General features: G+C 44.3%; 1 protein-coding gene across 2 annotated transcripts in view; it reads left to right on the forward strand.

The window, feature by feature from the left end:
* dhx36 (DEAH-box helicase 36) overlaps nucleotides 1–20602 on the forward strand; it is a 55693-nt gene that overhangs the window by 5967 nt on the left and 29124 nt on the right. Inside the window, exons 6-12 of one of the 2 annotated variants that reach the window (XM_090224014.1) lie at nucleotides 772–942; nucleotides 1138–1217; nucleotides 10972–11046; nucleotides 11138–11304; nucleotides 11770–11851; nucleotides 15149–15289; nucleotides 15763–15868. In XM_090224014.1, coding sequence (XP_090080140.1) covers nucleotides 772–942; nucleotides 1138–1217; nucleotides 10972–11046; nucleotides 11138–11304; nucleotides 11770–11851; nucleotides 15149–15289; nucleotides 15763–15868 — 822 coding nt within the window. Of the gene's footprint in view, nucleotides 1–771; nucleotides 943–1137; nucleotides 1218–10971; nucleotides 11047–11137; nucleotides 11305–11769; nucleotides 11852–14911; nucleotides 15026–15148; nucleotides 15290–15762; nucleotides 15869–20602 lie in introns of those variants that run through there. The other variant, XM_090224015.1, reaches the window with a different exon arrangement.

Consider the following 20602-nt stretch of genomic DNA (forward strand, 5'->3'; position numbering starts at 1 on the left):
TGGTCAGGGAGCTGTTTTAGTTCCAGTGAAGGGAACTCTTAACGCTACAGCATACAATGACATTCTAGATGATTCTGTGCTTCCTACTTTGTGGCAACAGTTTGGGGAAGGACCTTTCCTGTGTCAGCATAACAATGACCCCATACTCAAAGCAACGTCTATACAGAAATGGTTGTCATTCCGTATATGTTCACTCTTTTGTTTTTGTACATGTATCGAAAGCAACTCCCCTCAATGTACTCTGAACATTTCATAACTCCAGGACCAATACATGTATTCTAAATAGCGTCAGAAGTTTTAAAATGCTTGTTAATGTTTGTTAAAATATTGACTTGTTTTCCATTTCCTGAAAAGATAAGAGGTTAAGTTATTAAGGATGATACGAGGTTAAGTTATTAAGGATGATACGAGGTTAAGTTATTAAGGATGATACGAGGTTAAGTTATTAAGGATGATATGAGGTTAAGTTATTAAGGATGATACGAGGTTAAGTTATTAAGGATGATACGAGGTTAAGTTATTAAGGATGATACGAGGTTAAGTTATTAAGGATGATAAGAGGTTAAGTTATTAAGGATGATAAGAGGTTAAGTTATTAAGGATGATAAGAGGTTAAGTTATTAAGGATGATAAGAGGTTAAGTTATTAAGGATGATAAGAGGTTAAGTTATTAAGGATGATAAGAGGTTAAGTTATTAAGGATGATAAGAGGTTTTCATAGGACAGAAAGGCTCTTGCCGTATTCCCACTGTCCTCTCTCTGGTTCATCAGGAGTTGGTGGAGTTGATCAGGTCCAGCCAGGTGCTGGTGGTCAGTGGAGAGACGGGGTGTGGTAAGACCACCCAGGTGACCCAGTTTATCCTGGATGACTACATAGAGAGGGGCATGGGTTCAGTCTGCAGGGTGGTCTGCACCCAGCCACGTCGCATCAGTGCCATATCTGTAAGTAGTGTTTGTGTGTGTGTGTGTGTGTGTGTGTATTGCACCCTTCCCAGGTGTGTGTCTATTGCACCCGTTCCAGGTGTGTGTGTGTGTGTGTGTGTGTGTGTGTGTCCTACCTTTCTGAATATACATATCGTGTCATTTCTGATGTGTGCTTGTTGCAGGTGTGTACTCTCTCCTCTCATTGTGTTTTAGGTAGCAGAGCGGGTGGCTGCGGAGAGGGCTGAGAGTGTAGGGGACGGGAACTCATGTGGTTATCAGATCCGCCTGCAGAGGTGAGTTTTCTGTTTGGAGTGGAACCTCTCTTTAACCCTTTATGCTCGTGGCAATTGGGTTACATGGACCGGGCTACATTTTAAAATGTTTCTTAACAGAGGAAATATGAAAAGCACAAGCATGGTAGTAATTGAAACAGTTTGGAGATTATTAGGCCAAAGTTGAGGACACAACTTTCATCTGACACAAGACTGTATCCAAACATTTCACTGTTGATTTTATGTGAATTTGACATTTACTGGACTTTTCACCGCATTTGTTGATAATGAAAATCTGAAAATACTCTGGATACGTTCAGTAACATGTTGAGAATATTCCTGGAAAATGTAAGATAGGTGCAACATTAGACAAGAAAAGCACAAGAGTTTGAATGAGAGGACTAAAATAGTATCTCCAAGTCACCACACACCTCTCCAAAGTGTACACTTCCCAAGTCATTCCTTTGCACTTTTATGACTGAAAGAAGAAGTCTTCAACTGTAAGGTGCTGTTTTTATCTGTCCTCGTTGTGCCGTTGAGGAACTAGAAGAAGCACACTGTTTTTATCTGTCCTCGTTGTGCCGTTGAGGAACTAGAGGAAGCCCACTGTTTTTATCTGTCCTCGTTGTGCCGTTGAGGAACTAGAGGAAGCACACTGTTTTTATCTGTCCTCGTTGTGCCGTTGAGGAACTAGAGGAAGCACACTGTTTTTATCTGTCCTCGTTGTGCCGTTGAGGAACTAGAGGAAGCCCACTGTTTTTATCTGTCCTCGTTGTGCCGTTGAGGAACTAGAGGAAGCACACTGTTTTTATCTGTCCTCGTTGTGCCGTTGAGGAACTAGAGGAAGCACACTGTTTTTATCTGTCCTCGTTGTGCCGTTGAGGAACTAGAGGAAGCACAGGTGTTGTTTTGTTTGTTTGCAACGCGGCCCTCTATCCCCGCCGACACACCATTACTGTTGTTTACGCAGTCCCAAAACGGTCCATTATAAATCACACGTCAGGAGGGCAGCGTCGTTTTAAAGCTGGTTCTATTTCCACATATGATCAAATATTATCTTTACAATGTTAGGCTTTCACAGGGCTATTCAGAGAAACCGATATGTCATTTTGGTGCGTATAGAATGGAGTGATTAGTGCATTCAGGTATGTGTGACGCAGAAAATGATCAGGCTCATTCTGTTCAGAACAACCCAGGGAATGAGGCCATGTCATCTTGTAACTGTACATCAAACATCGAGATCATGAACATTGTATATTACATGAGTTTTATGATATGGAATTTTGAAGTGCACATTTTGGACTCTCCGGTGTTTGGCTTGATTGTATGACATCAAAGCAAAATGTATTATAATCCTCAACCTCTCATCTTTCAAAATGCATAGTCCTCTCAATTTACAGCATTTCACTCATGGACTATTTTAGTGTTTGCAAAAGTTGCCTAAAGTCAGAATGTATGTCAGTCAACCCATACAGAGTTCTGAAGTCACAGAGCCTGAGTTCTGAAGTCACAGAGCCTGAGTTCTGAAGTCACAGAGCCTGAGTTCTGAAGTCACAGAGCCTGAGTTCTGAAGTCACAGAGCCTGAGTTCTGGCATGTTACTGTACAGCCTCTAACGTTCCAATTTAGCCACTTATTAGTGCCCATATCAGCCCTTTTCAATCTGGATACGGGTTCGAGGGTGAAGGGCGTGGAGGGTGCAGGGCGTGGAGGGTGGAGGGCGTGGAGGGTGGAGGGCGTGGAGGGTGGAGGGCGTGGAGGGTTGAGGGCGTGGAGGGTTGAGGGCGTGGAGGGTTGAGGGCGTTGAGGGCGTGGAGGGTGGAGGGTTGAGGGCGTGGAGGGTTGAGGGCGTGGAGGGTTGAGGGCGTGGAGGGTTGAGGGCGTGGAGGGTGTGGAGGGTGGAGGGTTAAGGGCGTGGAGAAAGCACAGCTGTACATCGAGTACAGGGTTTAAACTCTGATAATCCTAATCCCCAATGCCTCTGACTAACTAGAAAGTGTGTGTGTGTGTGTGTGTGTGTAGGTTGTACAAGCTGTCTGTACCCCATAACCCCGTCTGTCTGTACCCCATAACCCTGTCTGTCTGTACCCCCTAACCCTGTCTGTCTGTACCCCACACACACTACCAATGGTTCTCGTCCTTCAGACCAAACACACACACACACACCCTTGATGGGATAAGTTGCTTTGCTCCATCTGCCACTAACATCAGAGTTGAACAGAAATACAGAACAAACGCTGCCATGTCAGCTGGAGCGAAAGCTCAGTGTGTCTGTTTGTGTGTCTGTATGGTGCAGAACACATCTCCACTGAGACTCACTGAGAACATCTAAACATCCAGACAAGATGGCTATACAGCTGTCTGCAGCCTCAGTGGTCCCTCACTCGCACTCTCTCTCTCTCGCGCTCTTTCTTTGTCTCTCTCTCTCTTCTCTCCGTGTCTCTCTCTCCGTCTCTCTCTTCTCTCCGTCTCTCTCTTCTTTCCGTCTCTCTCTCTTCTTTCCGTCTCTCTCTCTTCTTTCCGTCTCTCTCTCTTCTCTCCGTCTCTCTCTCCTTTCCATCTCTCTATCTTTCTCTTCTTTCCATCTCTCTCTCTTCTCTCCGTCTCTCTCTCTTCTCTCCGTCTCTCTCTCTTCTCTCCGTCTCTCTCTCTTCTCTCCGTCTCTCTCTCTTCTCTCCGTCTCTCTCTCTTCTCTCCGTCTCTCTCTTCTCTCCGTCTCTCTCTCTTCTCTCCGTCTCTCTCTCTTCTTTCCATCTCTCTCTTTCTTTCTGTCTTTCTCTCTCTCTCTCTCTCTTCTTTCTGTCTCTTTTTCTTCCTAAAGTACTTAAAGGTGTATGCTGTTTTGCATAGGAAGTGTGTTGTGATGAACTCTCATGTTAGTTTAGATTTCTGGGTGGTTGTTTCCACAGATGGTGGGCTTTGAAAGGAGATCTATGAATCCCCTATAGTCCTCCTAAGCCACGCTCCTGTCAGTGATCACCTGGGTTATCGATTTCTCAAGCTCTGGGATCACCAGTTGAGTTGAGTTTTGCGCTAATGGATTGAGAGAACTTTGTACAAGCAGCCAGTTGTGTGTGTGTGTGTGTCTGCTCGCGGGTTGTGTGTGTGTGTGTGTGCTCGCACCTTGTTTGTGTGTGCGCGCTATTTGTGTGTGTGTGCTCGCATGTTTGTGTGTGTGCGCGAGTTGTGTGTTTTTCTGCTCTGGGCGTTGTGTGTGTGTGTGTGTGTGTGTGGGTGCTTGAGAAGGAGAGGGAGAAGTGTGAAGGAGAGAGATGGACAGATGAGAGGAGAGCTGTAGAGAGAAAGAGAGGATAACAGGATCAGTGGATTAGAGGGATCAACGGCCAAGGGGAGCAGGGAAGTGAGAGAAGAGCATAGACCAACAGAGGAGATCTGTGAAAGAGAGAGAAGAGTACATGTACTTACTATGGCTGTGGTTCTCACCTAGCTATCTTAATGAGGACCGGAACTTTTTTTCAGTTTTCGCCTGAAATGACATACCCAAATATAACTGCCTGTAGCTCAGGACCTGAAGCAGGGATATGCATGTTATTGATACCATTTGAAAGGAAACACTTTGAAGTTTGTGGAAACTAGAAATTAATGTAGGAGAAGTTAACACATTAGATCTGGTAAAAGAGAATACAAATAAAAAAAACATGCTTTTTTTTGTTCCATCTTTGAAATGCAAGAGAAGGGCCACAATGTATTATTTCAGCCCAGGTGCAATTTATATTTTGGCCACTAGATGGCAGCAGTGTATGTGCAAAGTGTTAGACTGATCCAATGAACCATTGCATTACTGTTCAAAATGTTGTATCAAGTCTTCCCAAATGTGCCTAATTGGTTTATTGATACATTTCTAAGTACATAACTGTGCACTCTCCTCAAACAATAGCATGGTATTATTTCACTGTAATAGCTACTGTAAATTGGACAGTGCAGTTAGATTAACAAGAATGTAAGCTTTCTGCCAATATCAGATATGTCTCTGTCCTGGGAAATGTTCTTGTTAGTTATAACTTCATGCTAATCACATTAGCGCACGTTAGCCGGGGACACACCGATCCTGTCGAGGTTAAGATGGATGTACTACCTGTAAGTCTCTCTTGAAAAGAGTGTCTGCTAAATCAGTGGTTCCCAAACTGGGGGGGGGCGCCAGGAGTCTTTTTTTGCCCATAGATATTGTTGTAATTTTTTGGTCACTCCAATATGACATGAATGCACATTTAGACATGGCAAAATGTATAGAATTGCAAGAAAATGTGCTTTAAACTGCAACATTTTCTTTGCGCCCCATGAACAAAGATATGTAGAATTGCAGGAAATAAGCTTTAAACCTGCTAGATTCTCTCCACCAACAAGAGGGGTGTGAACAGTTTGTGTCATGAACAGTGCTTGTAGAGGTGGCATGTGCATGCGTGGGAAGGTGGGGGGCGGGATGTCCTTCCAATGCTGGAAGCCCCCCCCCCCCCCGAGTGAAGAAGTTTGGGAACCTCTGTGTTAAATGACAAAAATGTGTGTAGCATGAGATACTCAAGAGCAGATGGTCATAGGAAATAGGACAGAATAGTGGTCAGAATAGATGGTCATAGGAAATAGGACAGAATAGTGGTCAGAATAGATGGTCATAGGAAATAGGACAAAATAGTGGTCAGACTAGATGGTCATAGGAAATAGGACAGAATAGTGGTCAGATAGATGGTCATAGGAAATAGGACAGAATAGTGGTCAGAATAGATGGTCATAGGAAATAGGACAGAATAGTGGTCAGAATAGATGGTCATAGGAAATAGGACAGAATAGTGGTCAGAATAGATGGTCATAGGAAATAGGACAGAATAGATGGTCAGGGTGAATACGACAGACTAGACGGTCAGGGTGAATAGGACAGACTAGATGGTCAGGGTGAATAGGACAGAATAGATGGTCAGGGTGAATAGGACAGAATAGACGGTCAGGGTGAATAGGACAGAATAGACGGTCAGGGTGAATACGACAGAATAGACGGTCAGGGTGAATAGGACAGAATAGACGGTCAGGGTGAATAGGACAGAATAGACGGTCAGGGTGAATAGGACAGAATAGATGGTCAGGGTGAATAGGACAGACTAGATGGTCAGGGTGAATAGGACATAATAGATGGTCAGGGTGAATAGGACAGAATAGATGGTCAGGGTGAATAGGACAGAATAGATGGCGAAATCAAACTGTATTTGTCACATGCACCGAATACAACAAGTGTGGACTTTACCGTGAAATGCTGAATACAACAAGCGTAGACTTTACTGTGAAATGCTGAATACAACAAGCGTAGACTTTACCGTGAAATGCTGAATACAACAAGCGTAGACTTTACCGTGAAATGCTGAATACAACAAGCGTAGACTTTACTGTGAAATGCTGAATACAACAAGTGTGGACTTTACGATGAAATGCTGAATACAAGTGTAGACTTTACGATGAAATGCTTACTTACATACAAGCCCTTAACCAACAGTGCAGTTCAAGAAGAGTTAAGAAAATATTTACCAAATAAACTAAACTAAAAATAGTAATAAAAAGTAACACAATAAGAATAACAATAACAAGGCTACATACAGGGGATACTGGTACCGAGTCAGTGTGCTGGGTTACAAGTAACTTGAGGTAATTTGTACATGTCGGTAGGGGTGAAGTGACTATGCATAGATAATAAACAGCGAGTAGCAGCAGTGTACAAAAAGGGACGGGTCAATGTAAAATAGTCCGGTGGCGATTTGATTAATTGTTACACAGTCTTATGGCTTGGGGGTAGAAGCTGTTGAGGAGCCTTTTGGTCCGAGACTTGGTACTCTGGTACCGCTTGCCGTGCAGAGAAAACAGTCTATAACTTGAGTGACTGGAGTCTCTGACAATTTTATGGGCTTTCCTCTGACACCGCCTATTACATAGGTTCTAGATGGCAGGAAGCTTGACCCCAGTGAAGTACCGGGCCATACGTACTACCCTCTGTAGCATCTTACGGTCAGATTCCGAACAGTTGCCATACCAGGCGGTGATGCAACCGGTCAGGATGCTCTCAATGGTGCAGCTGTAGAACCTTTTGAGTATCTAGGGATCCATGTCAAATCTTTTCAGTCTCCTGAGGGGGAAAAGGTTTTGTCGTGCCCTCTTCACAACTGTCTTGGTATGTTTGGACCATGATAGTTCGTTGGTGATGTGGACACCAAGGAACTTGAAACTCTCGACCCGCTCCACTACAGCCCTGTTGATGTTAATGGGGGCCAGGACGGGACTAAGTACAGGAGGGGACTAAGTACACACCCCTGAGGGGCCCCAGTGTTAGTGTAACGGATGTGAAACGGCTAGCTTAGTTAGCGGTGTGCGCTAAATAGCGTTTCAATCAGTGACGTCACTTGCTCTGAGACCTTGAAGTAGTTGTTCCCCTTGCTCTGCAAGGGCCGCGGCTTTTGTGGAGCGATGGGTAACGATGCTTCGTGGGTGACTGTTGTTGATGTGTGCAGAAGGTCCCTGGTTCGCGCCCGGGTATGGGCGAGGGGACGGTCTAAACTTATACTGTTACATTAAGGATCAGCGTGTTTTTGCCTACTCTTACGACTTGGGGGCGGTACGTCAGGAAGTCCAGGATCCAGTTGCAGAAGGAGGTGTTTAGTCCGTAATAGTTTTCAAGCCCTGCCACATCCGATGAGCGTCAGAGCCGGTGCAGTAGGATTCAATATTAATCCTGTATTGACGCTTTGCTTGTTTGATGGTTCGTCTGAAGGCATAGCGGGATTTCTTATAAGCGTCTGGATTAGACTCCCTCTCCTTGAAAGCGGCAGCTCTAGCCTTTAGCTAGATGCGGATGATGCCTGTAATCCATGGCTTCTGATTGGGATATGTACGTACGGTCACTGTGGGAAAAATGTAATTGATGCACAAATTGATGAAGCCGATGACTGAGGTGGTGTACTCCTCAATGCCATTGGATGAATCCCGTAACATATTCCAGTCTGTGCTAGCAAAACAATCCTGTAGTGTAGCATCCACATCATCTGACTACTTCCATATTGAGTGAGTCACTGGTGCTTCCTGCTTTCATTTTTGCTTGTAAGCCGGAATCAGGAGGATAGAATTATGGCCAGATTTGCCAAATGAAGGTCGAGGGAGAGCTTTGTGTGTGGAGTAAAGGTGGCCTAGGATATTTTTTGCTCTGGTTGCACATGGGACACGCTGGTTAAAATTTGGTAAACTGATTTTATTTTGTCTGCATGATAATGCCTGGCCACTAGGAGTGCCGCTTCTGGGTGAGCATTTTCTTCTTTGTTTATGACCTTACAGAGTTGGTTGAGAGCTTTCTTAGTGACAGCTTCGTTCTGTGGTGGTAAATAGACGGCTATGAATGATGTAGATGAGAACTCTCTTGGTAGATAGTGTGGTCTACAGCTTATCATGAGGTACTCTACCTCAGGTGAGCAATACCTCAACACTTCTTTAATATTAGACATCGCACACCAGCTGTTACTGACAAATAGACACACACCCCCACCCCTCATCTTAACAGACGTAGCTTTTCTGTTCTGCTGGTGCATGGAAAATCCCACCAGCTCTATATTATCCGTATCGTCGTTCAGCCACGTCTCGGTGAAACATAAGATATTACATTTTTTTATGTCCCGTTGGTAGGATAATCTTAATCGTAGGTCATCAATTTTATTTTCCAATGATTGCACGTTAGCAAGAAGAATGGATAGCAGTGGGAGTTTACTCACTTGCCTACGGATTCTCAGAAGGCAGACCGATCTGCGTTTCCTTTTCCTGCGTCTTTTCTTCAAGCAAATGACGGGAATCTGGGCCAGTGAAAGTAGTGTTTCTTTCTCATCGGACTCGTTAAAGGAAAAAGTTTCTTCCAGTTCGCGGTGAGTAATCGCTCTTCTGATGTCCAGAATTTGTTTTTGGTCATAAGAGACGGTAGCAGCAACATTATGTACAAAATAAGTTTTAAAAAAAAATGAGTTACACAAAACGCAAAAAAACGAACAAAATAGCACAATTGGTTGGGAGAAGTAAAACGTCAGCCAGGTTCTTCATAGCCATCTTAATAGGACGCTACCCCTTTAAGCCAGAATAGATGGTCAGGTTGAAAATTAGGTTGCAATGAAGGGGAGATGACATGGAGGAGAGATGACCGACTGGGGAAATCATGTGTCCATGGGGCTCAGAAAGAGGTTAATGTGATCAAGGCTATATTCACACACGTCATACTGGGACTACACATCAGCCTTGGAAGAAGATAGTACTTCTGTCACGCTGTGTGCTTGTGTGTGCATGTATTATGATTTGTATTAAAGGGCCAGTGCGTTCAGAAATGTGATTTCCTGTGTTTTTTAAAATATATTTATTCCACACGGAGGTTTGAATGAAACTGTGAAATTTTGAAAAACATAATGCAATTTTAGTGTAAGAGCTGTTTGAAAAGACCCCCTGAAATTACAGCTTTTTTCCTGAGTTGGGTTTTTGGTTAGTAGACCAATAACAGAGTTTGCGCTCCTATCAGCTAATTACAGCTAGTTTTCAGGTTACACATCCCTTACATTAGGATCCTCCAATTAGGCCCCTCACTCAGATCACTCCAACACAGAAATTCAATTTAGCTTAGAAGCCAATTTTGTTTATTTTTGACCATTTTAATTGAAAGCAGTTACAGTATGGTAATTACTTCATTGTTACCCAGAAATCATTTGATATTGGGATTTTAAAAAATGCTGCATTGGTCCTTTAAAAAAAAAAAGCTGTGTGATATAATTTAGCAATGCAAGTCATTACTGTATTCTCTAGAATGACATTGTATTACTTTTAGTTTATAAAGTAGGCCTATGACATTTTGAGAATCTATATTGGTTTACATCTCAAAATAGGACGCTACCCCTTTAAGAAATAAATTCCAAAATGATAGGGACCTGACTACATACAGCAGGCTAGCTAATACTAAGTCTAGGTGTGTTTGTGTAGCTATCTTTTAGCAGACTATTAACAGTAGCCAGCATATTGTTAGTATGTTCACTATTGAAGTTTTACTTTTGTAAATAACGTTCCCTATAAGAAATAAGCTTTGAGAGTAGAGTGATGGGTGCTTCATTTTGCTCTGGACAGCTGGCGTGTGCTGTGTTAAGGCATCTAATCATGTACCACTCGAAGTTGTGACTTGCGGGAGCGTGGTGTGGTGCTTGAACGAACGACCAATCATCTGGCTTTAAATACAGCATGACTTTTCCGTTTGTTGTAGTCAATGATAGACTGCGACAGAGCAGTTAAATGTTGAACTGGAACGCAGAAATGCGCTGATAAGTTACTGGCCCGGTCAGAGAAGTCACTGACGAGATCCACTGGCCCAACACGTGTTTTTACTGACCCCGGGCCAGCTGGTCATCGTTTATGTCTGACCCCGCCTAGGGCTCTCGGATTTTTCTCCCACTATCCAACATCCTCCCCCTCCTCTCTCATTCTTTTTCTGGGCCCTGATTTAAATGGCTTACAGTATATTAGGGAAAGTAAGTATATACGCTGGAATAACCTGTATTAATATGTATATAAACTGTAATAAGTATATCATCTGTAATAATTATATCATCTGTAATAACCTGTATTAATAAGTATATAAACTGTAATAAGTATATAATTTGTAATAACCTGTATTAATAAGTATATAAACTGTATTAATATGTATATCAGATGTAATAACCTGTATTCAATTGTGTATTCATTAAAAACATTTTTTTTAAAATTCATTTTAGTCGGTTACCACGGAAACAGGGCTCGGTGCTGTATTGTACAACGGGTATTATTCTACAGTGGCTTCGCTCTTCCCCGTGAGTGTTTTTCCTCTCCTTCCTCTTCATCATCCTCCTCTCCCATCATTCTCTTTTTTTAAATCTCTCTCTCTCTCTCTCTCCCTGTCAGTCTGTTGTCCACCATCAGCCACCTGGTTTTGGATGAAATTCACGAGAGGAACCTTCACTCTGATGTTCTACTCATCATTGTTAAAGACCTGCTCCGAGTCCGACAGGACCTCAAGGTCATCCTCATGAGTGCCACGCTCAACGCTGAGAAGTTCTCCAAATACTTTAGTACGCAATGACAAACAGTGGGGATTCAGTGTGTTTCTGTCGTAGCAGTGGGGATTCAGTGTGTTTCAGTCGTAGCAGTGGGGATTCAGTGTGTTTCTGTCGTAGCAGTGGGGATTCAGTGTGTTTCTGTCGTAGCAGTGGGGATTCAGTGTGTTTCAGTCGTAGCAGTGGGGATTCAGTGTGTTTCTGTCGTAGCAGTGGGGATTCAGTGTGTTTCAGTCGTAGCAGTGGGGATTCAGTGTGTTTCTGTCGTAGCAGTGGGGATTCAGTGTGTTTCTGTCGTAGCAGTGGGGATTCAGTGTGTTTCAGTCGTAGCAGTGGGGATTCAGTGTGTTTCTGTCGTAGCAGTGGGGATTCAGTGTGTTTCTGTCGTAGCAGTGTGTATAATGGAGTTTGGAAATTGGGAATGACCATTGAATAGAGTCAGTAAATTCCTCTCTCTGCCCCCTCCCTGTCTCTCTCCAGATAACTGTCCTATGATCCACATCCCGGGGATGACCTTCCCAGTGCAAGAGTTCCTACTGGAGGATGTGTTGGAGATGATTAGGTGAGAACCTACTGGAGGATGTGTTGAAGATGATTAGGTGAGTTCCTACTGGAGGATGTGTTGGAGATGATTATGTGAGATTCTACTGGATGTTGTGTTGGAGATGATTAGGTGAGAACCTACTGGAGGATGTGTTGGAGATGATTAGGTGAGATCCTACTGGAGGATGTGTTGGAGATGATTAGGTGAGAACCTACTGGAGGATGTGTTGGAGATGATTAGGTGAGAACCTACTGGAGGATGTGTTGGAGATGATTAGGTGAGATCCTACTGGAGGATGTGTTGGAGATGATTAGGTGAGAACCTACTGGAGGATGTGTTGGAGATGATTAGGTGAGAACCTACTGGAGGATGTGTTGGAGATGATCAAATCAAATGTATTTATATAGCCCTTCGTACACCAGCTGATATCTCAAAGTGCTGTACAGAAACCCAGCCTAAAACCCCAAACAGCAAGCAATGCAGGTGTAGAAGCACGGTGGCCAAAACCTAGGAAGAAACCTAGAGAGGAACCAGGCTATGTGGGGTGGCCAGTCCTCTTCTGGCTGTGCCGGGTGGAGATTATAACAGAACATGGCCAAGATGTTCAAATGTTCATAAATGACCAGCATGGTCGAATAATAATAAGGCAGAACAGTTGAAACTGGAGCAGCAGCACAGTCAGGTGGACTGGGGACAGCAAGGAGTCATCATGTCAGGTATTCCTGGGGCATGGTCCTAGGGCTCAGGTCCTCCGAGAGAGAGAAAGAAAGAGAGAATTAGAGAGAGCATATGTGGGATGGCCAGTTCTCTTCTGGCTGTGCCGGGTGAAGATTATAACAGAACATGGCCAAGATTTTCAAATGTTCATAAATGACCAGCATGGTCGAATAATAATAAGGCAGAACAGTTGAAACTGGAGCAGCAGCACGGCCAGGTGGACTGGGGACAGCAAGGAGTCATCATGTCAGGTAGTCCTGGGGCATGGTCCTAGGGCTCAGGTCCTCCGAGAGAGAGAAAGAAAGAGAGAAGGAGAGAATTAGAGAACGCACACTTAGATTCACACAGGACACCGAATAGGACAGGAGAAGTACTCCAGATATAACAAACTGACCCTAGCCCCCCAACACATAAACTACTGCAGCATAAATACTGGAGGCTGAGACAGGAGGGGTCAGGAGACTCTGTGGCCCCATCCGAGGACACCCCCGGACAGGGCCAAACAGGAAGGATATAACCCCACCCACTTTGCCAAAGCACAGCCCCCACACCACTAGAGGGTTATCTTCAACCACCAACTTACCATCCTGAGACAAGGCTGAGTATAGCCCACAAAGACCTCCGCCACGGCATAACCCGGGGGGGGGGGGGGGGGGGCGCCAACCCAGACAGGATGACCACATCAGTGAATCAACCCACTCAGGTGACGCACCCCCTCCAGGGACGGCATGAGAGAGCCCCAGTAAGCCAGTGACTCAGCCCCTGTAATAGGGTTAGAGGCAGAGAATCCCAGTGGAAAGAGGGGAACCGGCCAGGCAGAGACCGCAAGGGCGGTTCGTTGCTCCAGAGCCTTTCCGTTCACCTTCCCACTCCTGGGCCAGACTACACTCAATCATATGACCCACTGAAGAGATGAGTCTTCAGTAGAGACTTGAAGGTTGAGACCGAGTTTGCGTCTCTGACATGGGTAGGCAGACCGTTCCATAAAAATGGAGCTCTATAGGAGAAAGCCCTGCCTCCAGCTGTTTGCTTAGAAATTCTAGGGACAATTAGGAGGCCTGCGTCTTGTGACCGTAGCGTACGTGTAGGTATGTACGGCAGGACCAAATCAGAGAGATAGGTAGGAGCAAGCCCATGTAATGCTTTGTAGGTTAGCAGTAAAACCTTGAAATCAGCCCTTGCTTTGACAGGAAGCCAGTGTAGAGAGGCTAGCACTGGAGTAATATGATCACATTTTTTGGTTCTAGTCAGGATTCTAGCAGCCGTATTTAGCACTAACTGAAGTTTATTTAGTGCTTTATCCGGGTAGCCGGAAAGTAGAGCATTGCAGTAGTCTAACCTAGAAGTGACAAAAGCATGGATACATTTTTCTGCATCATTTTTGGACAGAAAGTTTCTGATTTTTGCAATGTTACGTAGATGGAAAAAAGCTGTCCTTGAAATGGTCTTGATATGTTCTTCAAAAGAGAGATCAGGGTCCAGAGTAACGCCGAGGTCCTTCACAGTTTTATTTGAGACGACTGTACAACCATTAAGATGAATTGTCAGATTCAACAGAAGATCTCTTTGTTTCTTGGGACCTATAACAAGCATCTCTGTTTTGTCTGAGTTTAAAAGTAGAAAGTTTGCAGCCATCCACTTCCTTATGTCTGAAACACATGCTTCTAGCAAGGGCAATTTTGGGGCTTCACCATGTTCCATTGAAATGTACAGCTGTGTGTCATCCGCATAGCAGTGAAAGTTAACATTATGTTTTCGAATAACATCCCCAAGAGGTAAAATATATAGTGAAAACAATAGTGGTCCTAAAACGGAACCTTGAGGAACACCAAAATTTACAGTTGATTTGTCAGAGGACAAACCATTCACAGAGACAAACTGATATCTTTCCGACAGATAAGATCTAAACCAGGCCAGAACTTGTCCGTGTAGACCAATTTGGTGAGGTGATGATTAGGTGAGAACCTACTGGAGGATGTGTTGGAGATGATTAGGTGAGTTCCTACTGGAGGAGGTGTTGGAGATGATTAGGTGAGTTCCTACTGGAGGATGTGTTGGAGATGATTAGGTGAGATCCTACTGGAGGATGTGTTGGAGATGATTATGTGAGATTCTACTGGAGGATGTGTTGGAGATGATTAGGTGAGAACCTACTGGAGGATGTGTTGGAGATTATTAGGTGAGATCCTACTGGAGGATGTGTTGGAGATGATTAGGTGAGAACCTACTGGAGGGTGTGTTGGAGATGATTAGGTGAGATCCTACTGGAGGATGTGTTGGAGATGATTAGGTGAGATTCTACTGGAGGATGTGTTGGAGACGATTAGGTGAGATCCTACTGGAGGATGTGTTGGAGATGATTAGGTGAGAACCTACTGGAGGATGTGTTGGAGATGATTAGGTGAGTTCCTACTGGAGGATGTGTTGGAGATGATTAGGTGAGTTCCTACTGGAGGATGTGTTGGAGATGATTAGGTGAGTTCCTACTGGACACACTAGGATATATTCACTAGCCTAAAGGAATGAGGAAGATTAGCGCCTTCTAATCCGGTAACTTTAGACTTTGGGCTGAACTGTGTGCTTGTTTTTGTCCGCCAGGTACCGTCCCCAGAAGAAGGAGCAGAGGCCCAGGTGGAAGAGAGGTTTCATGCAGGGTCAGAATTCCAGACCAGAGAAGGACCAGAAAGAGGCCGAGTACAAGGAGAGCTGGCCCTGCTACGCCCGCACACTACGAGACAAGTGAGTTACTGAGGGGGAGGGGGAGCTGGCCTTGCTAAGCCCACACACTACGAGACAAGTGAGTTACTGAGGGGGAGGGGGAGCTGGCCTTGCTAAGCCCACACACTACGAGACAAGTGAGTTACTGAGGGGGAGGGGGATCTGGCCTTGCTAAGCCCACACACTACGAGACAAGTGAGTTACTGAGGGACAATGTCATAATGATTCTCCAGTTTAAATAAAGAGATTCGGTCTGACATGTCTAGCTGTCCTTTATATTACTCTGATTGAACAATTGTTGCTGAGAGGATTGTCAAAGCTGTCTAACAAATGAAAGAATCAATTTGATAAATTATTGTTATTTAGTGTTCTGCGTCATTGCTGATAGCATTACTGTCTCATTCTTTGATTGATTAGTCTGTATCTCTTCCTGTTTGTGTCTGTTCCTGTCTGTGATTGGGGACTCTGCGTGTCTGTCTCATTTTGATTGGCAGGTACTCTGACAGAACCATAGATGTGTTGGAGATGATGGACGATGATGATAAGATTGACCTTGAGCTCATCGTGCAGCTGATCAGACATATCGTGCTAAGCCAGGAAGTGAGTTTTAACTATCTTGGTGTGGTGTAGTCTAACCGCTATGGTTTTTGGGGGGGACAAAACTTACTGATATATCTGCTGATATTCTGTTTTACAGCGGGGAAATGGAAATTGTAATTTTTCCACACTGAATTCTCATATATATATATATATTGCCATCCAAAAGAGCAATTGTCCAATAACTGCTTCAAGTGTTGATTTAATACATACAGTAGTGACCATAATGACACATCATGAGAATGGCATTAAGTGTTCAGATCAGCATGAGATTCATTTTTATTTAATATTAGTTATCCGTGGAATTATCGGCCGATTATAGTGTGAAAAGGGCTAATATTATTGGTGAAACCATATATATCGGTCGGGCTCTAGTGTGGACTCCCACCAAACGGCTATTTTGGTGTTGATGGAGTGAAATACAACATAAATCAGTGTAAAGTTCAATCAATAATTAACCCGTATCTTTGTCCCATTGTGAATTTCCCCAAAAATCTGGCTTTTCCCCATGTAGGACCATTATCCAGGAGCAGTGATTGATACATGGAGAAAAATGTCTGTGTAGTTGAAACATGGAGAGGAGAGTTTCTCTATACAGTAATGCCTAGAGGTTTGGGGTTAGAGGTCCGTATTAAATTCAGCAACCCTATCTCTGTCAGCTACCGTGACTCAGAAGGGAGCCAGCCGGCTGATTGACTGTAACATTGTCAGAGAACTGAGAGGAAAGCAGTAGATTGGCCATGACAGTGTTCTTAGTTGTTGCTAGGGGCTGGCTGTCAGGGTTCTGACTGTGGTGATTGGTTAATTAAGTCATTTGCCTCTGTGATGGAGCATCATACTTTGACTAAAATGATGACTTATTGACTTACATCGATGGCCATTATACCCATTATATTGCACAACGTCTTTCAGCTCGAAAAAGTGGATTTCTGCTGGTGTGGGAGTTTAAAGAAAACAACCCCTTTACAATGACACCACATTCAGGAAGTGTTGATTTCTTTAGTGGGAAAACAATGGTGCAAAGCTAAATAAATTTGAACACAAATTATCTATTTTTCCATGTTTCATTTTAGTCTATATGTCCCATTTATAAATGTTCACCCTGTTACGCAAAATGATTAGAAAAAATTAACCAACTTTTTTTTATAAACTCAACAAAAAAAGAAACGCTCCTTTATCAGGATCCTGTCTTTCGAATATCATTCGTTAAAATTAGATCTTCATTGTAACCTCTCTCCACTAGGTGGGACGCAAGCTAAGTAGAGGAGTCACGAAAGTCAGAAATAGCGATAAAATGAATCACCTACCTTTTGATGATCTTCATCTGGTTGCACTCACAATAAATGTTTGTTTTGTTCGATAAAGTCTTTCTTTATATCCAAAAAACTCTGTTTTGTAAGACGATTTTTAATTATTATTATTATTTAATTTTTTTACATTTTACCCCTTTTTCTCCCCAATTTTGTGGTATCCAATTGTTGTAGTAGCTACTATCTTGTCTCATTGCTACAACCCCCGTACGGGCTCGGGAGAGACGAAGGCTGAATGTCATGCGTCCTCCGATACACAACCCAACCAGCCGTACTGCTTCTTAACACAGCCGCACCAATGTGTCGGAGGCTACACCGTGCACCTGGCAACCTTGGCTAGCGCGCACTGCGCCCAGCCCGCCACAGGAGTCGCTGGTGCGCGATGAGACAAGGAGATCCCTACCGACCAATCCCTCCCTAACCCGGATGACGCTAGGCCAATTGTGCGTCGCCCCACGGACCTCCCGGTCGCGGCCGGTTACGACAGAGCCTGGGCGCGAACCCAGGGACTCTGATGGCACAGCTGGCGCTGCAGTACAGCGCCCTTAACCACTGCGCCACCCGGGAGGCCTTTGTTTGCCGATTTTTGTTTAGTAATCCACTGGCTCAAAGGAGGTCAACATGCAGGCGAATACATCCTAATAGTAGCGGTAAAGTTTGTTGAAACATGTCAAACGATGTTTATAATTAATCCTCAGGTTGTCTATTGTCTAAATAGTTTATAATATTTCAACCGGACAATAGCGTATTCAATAGAAAGGAAAAATAACAAACCACACACAATCGGTCACGCGCGCAAACCAGCTCTGGTTCATTCTATAGTCCACTGAGAAAATTCATTCTTCCTCATTTTTCAGAATACAAGGATACAGGAAACTTTAGAGTGTTTTCTATCCAATACTAATTATATGCATATCCTAGCTTCTGGGCCTGAGAAACAGGCAGTTTACTTTGGGTACCTCATTCATCAAAACTTCCTGAATTCTGCCCCCTAGAGCAATGAAGTTAAACACAGTTTCCCATGCTTGTTCAATGAACCATAAACAGTTAATGAACATGAACCTGTAGAACAGTTGTTAAGACACTAACAACTTACAGACAGTAGGCAATTAAGGTCACAGTTATGAAAACTTAGGGCACTAAAGAGGCCTTTCTACTGACTCTGAAAAACACCCAAAGAACGATGCCCAGGGTCCCTGCTCATCTGCGTGAACGTGCCTTAGGCATGCTGCAAGGAGGCATGAGGACTGCAGATGTGGCCAGGGCAATAAATTGCAAGTCCGTACTTTGAGACACCTAAGACAGCGCTACAGAGAGACAGGACGGACAGCTGATCGTCCTCGCAGTGGCAGACCACGTGTAACCACACCTGCACAGGATCAGTACATCCGAACATCACACCTGCGGGACAGGTACAGGATGGCAACAACAACTGCCCGAGTTACACAAGGAACGCACAATCCCTCCATCAGTGCTCAGACTGTCCGCAATAGGCTGAGAGAGGCTGGACTGAAGGCTTGTAGACTTGTTGTAAGGCAGGTCCTCACCAGACATCACCGGCAACAACGTCGCCTATGGGCACAAACCCACCGTCACTGGACCAGACAGGACTGGCAAAAAGTGTTCTTCACTGACGAAATCGCGGTTTTGTCTCACCAGGGTTGATGGTCGGATTTGCGTTCATCGTCAAAGGAATGAGCATTACACCCAGGCCTGTACTCTGGAGTGGGATCGAGGTGGAGGGTCCGTCATGGTCTGGGGCGGTGTGTCACAGCATCATCGGACTGAGCTTGTTGTCATTGCAGGCAATCTCAACGATGTGCATTACAGGGAAGACATCCTCCTCCCTCATGTGGTACCCTTCCTGCAGGCTCATCCTGACATGACCCTCCAGCATGACAATGCCACCAGCCATACTGCTCGTTCTGTGCGTGATTTCCTGCAAGACAGGAATGTCAGTGTTCTGTCATGGCCAGCGAAGAGCCCGGATCTCAATCCCATCGAGCACGTCTGGAACCTGTTCGATCGGAGGGTGAGGGCTAGGACCATTCCCCCCAGAAATGTCTGGGAACTTGCCGGTGCCTTGATGGAAGAGTGGGGTAACATCTCACAGCGCGAACTGGCAAATCTGGTGCATTCCATGAGGAGGAGATGCACTGCAGTACTTAATGCAGCTGGTGGCCACACCAGATACTGACTGTCACTTTAGATTTTGACCCCCCCCTTTGTTCAGAGACACGTTATTCCATTTCTGTTAGTCACATGTCTGTCGAACTTGTTCAGTTTATATCTCAGTTGTTGAATCTTGTTATGTTCATACAAATATTTACATACAAAATTAAAATAAACGCAGTTGACAGTGCGAGGACGTTTATTTTTTTGCTGAGTTTATATACACTACTGTTCAAAAGTTTGGGGTCACTTAGAAATGTCCTTTTTTTTCATGAAAACATACATGAAATGAGATGCAAAATGAATAGGAAATATAGTTGTTGACAAGGTTGTAAATAACAATTTTTTTAATTGAAATAATAATTTTGTCCTTTAAACTTTGCTTTTGTCAAGGAATCCTCCATTTGCAGCAATTTCTGCCTTGCAGACCTTTGGCATTCTAGTCATCAATTTGTTGAGGTAATCTGAAGAGAGTTCACCCCATGCTTCCTGAAGCACCTCCCACAAGTTGGATTGTCTTGATGGGCACTTCTTACGTACCATACGGTCAAGCTGCTCCCATAACAGCTCAATAGGGTTGAGATCCGGTGACTGTGCTGGCCACTCCATTATAGAAAGAATACCTGCTGACTGCTTCTTCCCTAAATAGTTATTGTATAGTTTGGAACTGTGCTTTGGGTCATTGTCCTGTGGTAGGAGGAAATTGGCTCCAATTAAGCGCCGTCCACAGGGTATGGCATGGCTTTGCAAAATGGAGTGATAGCCTTCCTTCTTCAAGATCCCTTTTACCCTGTACAAATCTCCCACTGTACCACCACCAAGCACCCCCAGACCATCTCCTTTTACCCTGTACAAATCTCCCACTGTACCAGCACCAAAGCACCCCCAGACCATCTCCTTTTACCTTGTACAAATCTCCCACTGTAGCACCACCAAAGCACCCCCAGACCATCTCCTTTTACCCTGTACAAATCTCCCACTGTACCACCACCAAAGCACCCCCAGACCACATCCCATTGCCTCCTCCTTGCTTGATAGATGGGGTCAAGCACTCCTCCAGCATCTTTTCATTTTTTCTGCATCTCACGAGTGTTCTTCTTTGTGATCTGAACACCTCAAACTTAGATTCGTCTGTCAATAACACCTTTTTCCAATCTTCCTCTGTCCAGTGTCCCGTGTTATTTTGCCCATCTTAATCTTTTCTTTTAATTGGCCAGTCTGCCTAGAAGGCCAGCATCCCGGAGGCTCCTCTTCA

This window comes from Oncorhynchus mykiss, chromosome 27 (assembly GCF_057628025.1).
Source record: "Oncorhynchus mykiss isolate SJ-2025 chromosome 27, ASM5762802v1, whole genome shotgun sequence".
Taxonomy (NCBI): domain Eukaryota; kingdom Metazoa; phylum Chordata; class Actinopteri; order Salmoniformes; family Salmonidae; genus Oncorhynchus; species Oncorhynchus mykiss.